The 11126-nt window shown below is 28.4% G+C and overlaps 1 protein-coding gene across 2 annotated transcripts; it reads left to right on the top strand.

The window, feature by feature from the left end:
- The first annotated feature begins 5238 nt into the window (after window positions 1-5238).
- LOC110604223 (NAC transcription factor 25) lies at window positions 5239-6837 on the top strand. 2 transcript variants are annotated; one of them, XM_043952117.1, is made up of 4 exons: window positions 5239-5477; window positions 5566-5882; window positions 5969-6176; window positions 6279-6837. In XM_043952117.1, the coding sequence occupies exons 1-4, from the start codon at window positions 5294-5296 to the stop codon at window positions 6554-6556; spliced, it is 987 nt and encodes a 328-aa protein (XP_043808052.1). In that variant the 5' UTR covers window positions 5239-5293; the 3' UTR covers window positions 6557-6837. The 2 variants fall into 2 exon arrangements, with proteins under 2 accessions (XP_043808052.1, XP_021598060.1); XM_021742368.2 differs by having other exon boundaries at window positions 5969-6837.
- Window positions 6838-11126: the final 4289 nt, after the last annotated feature.

Here is an 11126-nt window from a genome sequence, read left to right as displayed (position 1 = left end):
CTTAAGAAGGTTTTACGCAACCTAATTCACTAAATATTTTTAGTTTAATTAAACAATTATGGATTTAACTAATCTGAATAGTAATCTATCATTCTATCAATTGATAATGCAACAATCCACAGAATGATATTAAACAATAAACACATAAATAATATAAATATCAAGAATAATTGAGAGAACTATAGAATCTAACAAATCTCACAACCGATTGGATTGAAACTTTAATTATATTTTAACTGAAAAGAAAAAATTTAGTCACACATATTCATGATTAAAAATAGGAGATGAAAGATAAGATGAGATGTCAGATACATCAGAATCCCCTTTTTATAGTGCTAAGAATCATCAATATAAGTAGCTAAAATCAAAAATCAAAATTGAATACAGTTTGATAGATGAGAGTTATCTGTTTGATTTCCGGATTTAAAGTTGGGTTCTGTTCATAAGTATGTTTGTACCCATAACGTAATCTATAATACAGTTTGTTTGGAAATTAAAGTTCAAATATGACTCTGTCCTTTATTATTCTATAAATTTGATTGTGGTCGATGTTAGAATGTAAATTTCAAATTGAAAATTAGAATTATGCACAGTTGCACAGTGCAACAAGTGCTCTAGCCATTGCTAGCATTATATAAGCTGTATGAATAGTATATTAGAAGTAAGAAACTTAATTACTTAAGCACCCGTCAAATTATGGATTCCTCTTCATCTATTGCCAATAAATAGTTGTATCCTGTCACGTGTACTTTTTCTTCTTACATGAAGGCATAAAAATCATGAACAAGCTACATACTAAGACATATAAATAAAATAATCCTTTTGACACAACTTCTAAAAGTGTACTTGTTTCCAACAACATTTAAAATAGGTATAAGACGCGCTAAAATTCAGAAATTTTAGCGTAATTAATATATCAATTATTTTATTTTTAAAACTAAATTCTTAAATTTATCTATATTCATGCAAAATCACAATTTTTTTCATTTATTATAAATATTAGTTTAAAGTCAGTGGGTGATCAAATTTCTAAAAGTATAATTTTCTTTTTAAAATACTTTTTGTAAAAGTTCATAACCTACTTAAAGTTTACTTTATCATTTAAAAAGTCTGAAATTGTAAGCATTTTTTGAAATTTTTAAAGTTATCAGATGTTGAAATATTTTAATAAATGAAAATTGAAGGATATAAATACTAAAAATTAATTGAATGTGGTAATTTGGACAAAAATCAGTAGGGATTTAAATGTTTTTTTTCAAATGAAAATAAAGGTTTAATGTATTTAAATTTTAATAGATGTAGAAAAATGGATAAAACTCCAAATGCTTAATATTTTTAATTTTATAAGGGAGTAACATAGAGATTTTTCATATTTTTAACGGCAAAAAATAAATTTTTATATTTTTAACAGCAAGAAATAAATGGAAAAATTGAAGTTTAGATAAATTAATTATAAAGCAATTTAAGTATTTAGTTTTAAAAATAGTAATTCCTTGTACTCCAAGATTTAGCCTGGTGGAAAGTGCATCATGTAGTCTTGAAAGGTCTAAGGTTCGACTCCCCAATCCCTATTTCAAAAAAAAAATAGTAATTCCTTAATTATATTAAAAATTAAAAATTAAATTATATTTTATCTATTTAAAAAAAAAGTAAAGACATATTTATGTTGTTAATGAAAAAAAAAATAGATAGAAAGATCTCTACGTTGAATAAAGTGATTATAAAGAAATTTAAATATTCGATTTTATATTTTATTAATTATATTAAAATTTCGGAATTAAAGTGTAATTTATTTAAATAAATATAAATTTTATACAGTATTATCAAAACGGGTTTGAGCCTGTGAACAGTTCGAAATTATCCATATTTTTTTGAATTTGAACAAAAAATTTGAGATCTGTTTTTAAAATCAACTTTTTGTATTCGTATTGTTTTGAAATCGAGCCCACGCAAACTGAATCAAATCCATTTTTAAAATAAAGTTTTTGTATCAGCTTATTTTGAAATCGATCGAATTGGATCGGACTGATTCAAGAACTATCCATTTTAAAAATATTAAAATAATATTGTTTTATTTATCAATTTATTTTTTATAAATAAAAATTAAAATATGAATAGTAACAATATGATAAATAGAGAAAATATATAAATTTTTAAATAAAATTTAAATAGTATTATTTTGGTGGAAGGTGATGCTATTGACATGTTTTTAATTTGTAAATTTGTATAGTTTTTAGTAAATTTATTTTGTTATTTATATAATTTTAATATGTTATATTTAAATTTAAAAAAAAAGATATAGAATTGAAATTTATATATTAATTATTATTGATCATGATATAATATATAATTTTAATCCATGAATTTTTATAAGTAGAATAAATATTTATAAAAATATTTTAATTATTATCCTCTATTTAAAAATAAAATTTTATAAAAATTTAATTTAATTCCAAAATTTAAATTTATAAATAGAAATCTCAAGAATTGTTTTATTTCACTGTCAATATCAACAAGCCTTAAAATAAAATCAATATACTGCACGTTTTTTATCTGCTTTTTTTCCCACGTTAAAAAGAATCTTTAATACGCTACATCATATCATTTCATGACATATTTATTTATTTATTTTTATAAATGTTAAAGATGAGCTCATGAGCTTTAGACAAAAATCAAAGATGAAAGATTTTCTAGGAAAATCTGAAAGGTGATGGAAATTCTTCTATCTTTAAACATCTCTTCTACCCACAAAGTCTTTTTCTTCCATCATATTTATTCTCATTAATTATTAAAATTTTAATATTTTTTAATTTAAAAGAAATTAAAATTATATTTTCAAATGGGTGGCTGAAACTAATGTATATTTTCTACATTATTAACACGTGTTCATTATAAATCATGAATTATTCCAATAAAGAATCTCACTATGGTCTTAATTTGTCAAATTTTCTCGAGAAAAGTTAATTAGAGAGGAAAAGTGCAAGAAAAAAGAAAATTCATTGAATGCTTAAGACGTGGATCTCATTGTCTCTAATCAATTAGTCCATGTTTTAGTTTATATTCTCTGCAATTATCCACTCGTTGAGAGCCACGTCAGTTGAAGTTAACTTAATTTGCAAGCATCTAATCGGATTTGTACAGTTAATCACAAAGTATGTCAAAGATTAATTATTTCGAATATATACCAAGTTGATGTGCAAAAATCGCCCTGCCGATCATTCTTAAATTAATTTTTAGAAAAATATAAAAAAAATATTTTATAATTTCATTTGTTTTATTTCAAAATTTATAATTTAATTTATATTAAAATAGTATATATCGTATCATATTATTAGTAAATAGTAGTAATTTTCGGATACACTAAAAAAAATTCATGTGATAAAAAATAAAATAAATTTTAATAAAAAAATTAATTTTTCAAATATATCATATTTCAATATAACTCTGGATATGATAGGTGTGTTGAATTCTATATCGAATTAAAATTAAAAAGAATATGCCCTTGATAAGAATTTTAAACACAATATTTTCTGAAATTAAATTTTAAGTGAATTAGACCTGATTCAAATTTAATAAATAATAATAATACTAATAATAATATCAATATCTACACCAAAAAAGCTAAAGTAAGGCAATAAAAAATTCTAAGACTTTATTTAATTGAAATAATTTAGTTAGATAATTTAAAATTTTTAAAAAGCCTTAAAATTTTGTCTGTTTGATTTTTTTTATTTATTAAAAAGTAGAGTTTTTTCTTCTGTTATTGAAAAGGAAATAACTTCTCTTAATTTAATTAAATTATATTTTTAATTTGAATTAAATAAGGTATAGATCTATTGATTAGGGTAGATAAGAGAAAAGTTATCCATAAATAGTAGTGAGCATTCGGTCGATTCGGTTCAAAATTGAATCGAACTGAATAAATCGAAAATTGAAATTTTAGTATTTATAAAAATCGAACCGAATCGATTTTGGTTAGAAATCGAATCAAACTGAATCGGTCTGATTCGGTTTGATTCGATTCAGTTTGATCAGTTTCAATTTTTAATAATTTTTTTATTTTTTACACTTTATTTTTAATATTTTAAAATTTAATTAAAATATTTTAATTTTAATATAATTTAATTTCTCTATATGATTGAAAATAACATATTATAATCACTAATCGGTTCGATTCGGTTTTTTTGATTTTTTTCTGATTAAAATAGAACTGAATTGAAATAATCAAAATTTTTAAAATTAAAAATCGAACCGAATCGAATTGAATAAAAAACTGAACTGAATTTTAAAATTAATTCAATTTGAATGATTTTTTCAGTTTAAACTAAATACTGTTTAGCCTATCGATCCAAATAAATTATTAGCATGTGATTTGTTTGAAGAAAAGAAAGGGAAAAAGGAGCCATGGTGCAAAATTCTAATGTCCACTCTAAGACAAATTATTAACGGAAGAAAAAAAAAAGTGAAAAACGAAAAATTTTAAAGAAACTGTAGAACTTATTCTTTTTAAAAAAAAAAAAAAATTGATGTGATTTTAACTGGGCTCTAATATTTTGTTAACAAAAAAATTAAGATGAAGTTAATATTTAATGACAATTATTCTAATATTTAAATTAATATTAATGTAAAAAAATTTAAAAATATTATTTAATGAGTATAATAATTTTTATAAAACACTCAAATTTAATTTAATGATAAATATATTTTAATAAATATGAAAAATTTCGTATTTTATTTTTTTTAATTTTATTTAAAAAAAAATTTATAGAATATTATATTCGGTAGTTCTGGACTAAACAGATGTTTTCCAACCTAATGAGATTAAATTTGGCAACTATTCTAGCAAGTCATAATATTAAATGAATAATCTCTTAATAGCAAATAATGCGCACGTGGAAATCCACACATTTGCACGCTCTCTCTCAATTTTTCTTTTTTTTTTTTTAAAGAAAATGAAAAAGAAAAATGGGAGATTACATAAGAAAAGCATGACATGAAAAGCGTATAAGGCAGTTCAAAATCCTTGCCAGTCTCCCATTTTTCTGTTTGGTTCCTTCGTGCTCTTCCCCTCACTGTGGTCCCCACCTCCTCTTCTCCTTACACGTGTATCTATCTCCTCTCTTCTCTCTCTTCTACGTGTCACTCGATGATCGGATTCTCCATTTGCCACTTTCTCCACATTACCCAACACTCTCTCTTCTTCCCCATCGCCACCACACCTTCCTAATATATATCAACTCCCATTTTATAATCTCTCTTAAAATTATTATTATTATTATTTTTTTTTTATCCAATGGAGAGCACCGATTCATCCTCCGGCTCCCACCACCCTCAGCTTCCGCCGGGCTTCCGTTTCCACCCTACCGATGAAGAGCTTGTCGTCCACTATCTTAAAAAGAAGGCTGCTTCAGCTCCGCTTCCTGTTACCATCATCGCTGAGGTTGATCTCTACAAGTTTGATCCATGGGAGCTACCGAGTATATGTTCTAAATCTTTCTTTATTACTCGATCATTCTTGATTTCTTTTTGTTTTTTGATGGATTAATATGTGAATTTAATGTGTAGGTAAGGCTACGTTTGGAGAGCAAGAGTGGTACTTTTTCAGTCCTAGAGATCGGAAGTATCCCAACGGAGCTAGGCCTAACCGGGCTGCAACTTCAGGGTATTGGAAAGCCACCGGAACTGATAAGCCTATACTATCTTCTAATGGAAATCAAAAGGTCGGTGTGAAGAAAGCTCTGGTTTTTTATGGTGGTAAGCCTCCTAAAGGGATTAAAACTAATTGGATTATGCATGAATATCGCCTTGTGGATAATAACAATAATACTTCTTCATCAAAGCCTCCTTGTGTTGATTCAGCTAACAAGAAAGGATCTTTAAGGGTATGTTTGTGATCATTAATCTCATATTTGTTGAGATTTAGTATAATATTTTGATGGGTGATTAATATTTTTTGTTATTTCAATAGCTTGATGATTGGGTTTTATGCCGGATTTACAAGAAAAACAACTCGCAAAGACCTATGGAGAGGGAGAAGGAGGATTCAATGGAGGCCTTGCTTTCTTCAGTAGCAGCACATCCAAAACTCCCAGCAGCTTCAAAACCTACAGCTTTTGTATCGGTTCTTGATCAAAATGAAGAAAATTTCTTTGAAGGGATACTAACAGGAAACGATGGTATGCAAAATAGCTCAAATATTATTTCTCAGTTACTTTCTTCAAACACCAAGCCACATATCTTTATACCACCCTCAGTTTCTACTTCCTATACTCTTGCAGCAAAACGTTTACTTCCATCTCAGTATTGGAACGAAGCTCCTGCTGCTGCTGCTGCTGCTACAGGCTCATCCATGGGAGCTTCCTCGGGGAATAAGCGTTTTCATGGTGATCTTAACAGTTGTAGCACAGCTACTGATCAGGACAACACATCCTTTGTTTCTTTGCTCAGCCAGCTTCCACAGAGTACACCATTTCACCCTAATACATTTCTGGGTTCTCTTGGAGATGGCGTTTTAAGACAACAGTTTCAGCTACCCAGCATGAACTGGAACTCATAGGTTTGAGAGATCATAGACATATTCATATGTATATGTATGCATAGACATATATTTATAGAGAGAGATAAGGTCGATGTATCTGTGCATGCGCAGTGATTATAAGACGAAGATAAAGAAAGTCGAGAAGCTCTAGGTCGTTTCTTGTCTTAGATTATAGGCCAAGATCATTAGTTGCAGAGGTTTGATTCGTCAAAAATGGACCTATTACAAGGCTTTGATGAGTTAACTTCATTGTAAGTAACCATACAGGTGAGGTCTTTTTATCGTAACTTTTGTTTATGGAGATCACTTTGTAATAACAAATATTAAAAACTCAGAATCTTCGAAAAAATAGTCAGAATTACATTAAAAAGAAATTACATTAAAAAAATTTTTAATTTATATAACAACTATAAGTTCAAGATTTTAAATTAATGTTAAAAAATGATCCTTCAAATTGCCATTAGTTTATGAAAAAATTACACTTATGCCCCTAATTAAATTAAGAAAATTATTTATGGAATGAAGACTCAAGCCCTAAAACCTAAAAGAGTTAAACTCTTCCCTATCGGATCATACACTCACAGATTTTGCTTGGCCTTCACCACCTCCTTTCTAATGGCCTTCACTTATATACTCTGCCTTCTAGCTCACAAATTCTTTGCTTCCCCACCTTCCCGAACTGCAGCATCATCTCCACTCCTCATTTCTTCTCTGCTTGCTGCGCTGCATGTGCTCTCGCCGTCTCACACTCACCACTCTCGTTGTCTCACGCCCTTCCAGCTGAGAATCCTGTAATTCATGTCTTGAGTGCTAGCTTGAATTTTGGGTAAGCTTTGTATCCTGAAAATATGGATTAGGTTGAAAGTTAACATCTTTCTTATATATTTGAATATCTTTTGATCTCTCCATTAAGAAATGCTGAAAGAACAAGATGGCTTAAAAAAGTAGTTAACCAGAAGTCATGAATGGTTTTGATGATCTCATTCTATTTATCATAGACTGGCTCGCCTTTTCTTTGATCTTTTCGAGATCGTTGAGAAACAAGCGTTTTGTTGATTTGGGTATTGCCTTCTTCCTCCTCCCCTTTACATGCTACCTTCATTTTCTGATAAGTAATTTCTGTTGCTTCTTTATCACATGCTGCTAAGTAATCTTGATAAAGAACGAGAGGATTGTTTTCTTGCATGGAGAGTCAAAGCTAGAATGTTTTGCAACGGTGCGTTTCTGATTAGAGGCAGAAATATTTTGTTTAAATTGAAATAATCGATCAAATTAAATTATTTTAAATAAAAATTAAATAAAAAAGCATCGTTTTCAATGATGAATTAATTAATATTCTACAAAATAATATCCAATATGGTGGTGATGATTAATTTCAACGAGAAAGAATAAGGTACATTACTTGATTTCTTGCTTGCATCAATACGTATTTCTTTTTTGACTTTTTCAATATAATATTCTAATTCATTTAATAAAAAATTAATCATGATCATTACTTTGATTAAAAAATTAATTAATGGAATGTTATCTCATCCTTTTGCGTATCGTTTTATGATTGGCTCATGAAAACACCACTAAATAAATCCAATTCGTTTATGCTCTGCCGTTGCAATCAAAACGCTGTCATTTGATTATTGAGCCAAACCATGATTAGATTCTTCTTTTATCTTTAGCTTGTGTTGTGTGCTCCTTAATAACCTTAAACTCTTTTTCAACTCTTATCATTAAAATTATATAAAAAATTTAAAATTAGATTAAAAAGAATTGGATTAATTATGTGATAAACCAATCTGAAAAAAGCAAAAATTGTGATAAAAAGGTGAGATATCAAGATAATAAGAAATAGGTTAGAAATAGAGAGGGTAGTTGACTATGGGGCCATATATCCATCCATCCATCAAGAAGAATCACATCTTTGATAGTTCCAAATTAATTTAGCCCTCTAATCACTTTCCTTTTTTGGGCAACATAACAAAAATACTTTCTATGGATACTTCACCATTTCTCCTTCTTATTGGAAATATATAACATCATAAATCAATTCATACTCTTCTCTTGAAACTATCCTCTAGAAAGTCTCTCGAGATATTTTATTTAAAACCCATTAAAAAAAATTTACTATTTAAGCTCTTTAATTTAATAATTTAATAAAATTAACAGTTAGTCTTTCTGTTTAAAAAAATATACTAAATAGTTAACGATTTGAAATGAATGTTTTTATAACAAATTTACTATTTATTTTACACATTACTTATAACTTATATAGATATAACGATTAAATAGTTAACAATTTTGATGACCGCCGGCCTTCTCTAGCTAGGAAATGAGGCCTAGTCTTGGAGAAGATTAGAGTCCAAAACTCATTAAACCCCACGCAGGTAGGTCGGCTCAACATCACGTGACTAGCCCTGCGATGAGAGGTACACCGGATTGATTATGTGCTCGGACTTACCCATGAAAAGCTCAGCCCAGTAATGTGATATAAGATAAGGGAAGAAAACCCAGTTACTTCGCAGTCCTACCAGCATGCACGCCGGAAGAAATTAAATGATCGCCTGGCATGGAGAGATATTCTGACGCTTCCGTACGTACGGATCTGAGTGACAGAGACTTATAGTACTGTAGCAGAGAAGTGGTTAGACGTCACTAGCAGACAAAAGAAAAAGTGATAAAAGGAAGAAAATCCATATTATATATCCACAGTAAATATTTTCTAGATCTTAAAATATCAGATTTGATACGAAGGTGACTAAATAGTTAATATTTTTAAAAAATAAGGATTATTTAATGTATTTTTAAAAATAAAAAAACTAAATAATTAATTTTTTTAAGCTTAATTGAAGAATTTCTTCACATTTCATTTACATTTTTTGGATGCTTTTTGAACTGAACCATGGGGTGGCTCATAATAGATTTTCAACCTTAGGCCCATGTATTTTGTAATAAATGCATATAATGCAAAGTTTGAAGGTTTTAGGGAGCCCTACAACCAAACGGAGTAAAACATTAGCCCAAAAACTCATCTAAAAGCCTGTCTTCTTTTTTTTTTCCTTCTTTTATTCAATGGAAATTCAATGGGATTGGATAATAATTGGTTATTAGGCCTTTATAGAAATTTTTATTTAAAAAATATATATTTCTGACATTTAAAATATTCAAGAAAATTAATTAATAAAAAAATATTTTGCTGTGTAAATTAAATCACTTTTAAAGAAAATCTATTTTAAAGAAAATAAAATTATTTTCTAAAATTATGAATGATGTTATACATATCATATTTAAATAAGAGAGAATAATGGGCGAGTTAACTTAACAACCTCTCCCATATTTATGAAGGTTGTGCGCTTATTATGATAAAATTATATCTAGCATAAGAATTCTATTGGATAAAAATAATATTCTGATATAGATAATATTTTATTGTGACTAGAATTCTACTACTTTATTAAGAAATTTAATGTAATTTAAATTATTGAGATTTAAATTTAATATATTTGAATTAAATAAAAAAATATTTCTTAATAAATATACAATAAAATAGAAAAGTTAATTAACATACCGATATTAAGTACAATGTGCATAACCATGCAGATTAACTAAAAAACCTCCCCACGCCATTTCACTAACAAGATTAAAACGTTGTCGTCTTGCTTTCTTCATAAACGATGCCGTCTTTCTTTCTTCATAAATGATACATTTTGCCTCTTGTCACAATCTTTTCATCTTGCTCGCAAGATGAAGACAGATTTGAAGGAGGTAGTCGCATCTTGGACAAGAGATGGTGAAATGTAGAGGCATCCAATGGTTTTTATAAAGAGGACTGCAATCTAATTTTTCGAAGAGACATGTCTGGTAGAGATGAATTCATTTGCTCACTGATTATGAATGACATGACAATCTGTCTCCACATGCTTGGTTCTTTTATGAAAGACGGGATTGGCAGCAGTATATTGAGCTGCCTTGTCTTAGTGAAGCGGAATGGAAAGTTGAGGCTCGATATGAAATCCTTGTAACATGTATGTTATCTATTGGAAATTAGAGAATATTCAAGGAAAACACATAATCCGATTAAGGACTTTTGAGATGTAGGATATACAACCCAATCTGAGTTGCAGAAAACCAAGAACTTGAAGTCATTCTTGGTTGGGAAGAACAAGCCTTTCTGAGTACTTCCTTTAAGGTAACAAACAACATGCAAAGTTGTATCAAGATGTGTTTTTTCGGGTTGTTGTATGTATTGACTTAACTATTGTGTTGAGTATGTAATGTTTGGCCTTATAAGACTGAGATACAATATGCATCCTATTAATCTTCTATACTATTCCGGGTCATTAAGTAATTCTCTCGTGTCTATGTTTAACTTCAAACTCTTTGGAAAAGGAAAGGGACTAATTTTTGCATTTTGCAAGCTTGTATTAGAAATGATGTCATTGACATATTTTTGTTAGCGTAGGAACATGTCTTTAGCTGAGTGAGCTATCTCGAAACCAAGAAAAAGAAAATACCGCATATGTTCAAGATCTTTGATTGTGAAGGCTTCATGTAATAGGTTTTGACCTCTAGAATTTATTTTTTATCCTCTCTTATG

This window comes from Manihot esculenta, chromosome 16 (genome assembly GCF_001659605.2).
Source record: "Manihot esculenta cultivar AM560-2 chromosome 16, M.esculenta_v8, whole genome shotgun sequence".
NCBI classification, from domain to species: domain Eukaryota; kingdom Viridiplantae; phylum Streptophyta; class Magnoliopsida; order Malpighiales; family Euphorbiaceae; genus Manihot; species Manihot esculenta.
This window is presented reverse-complemented; position numbering and strand designations above follow the sequence as displayed.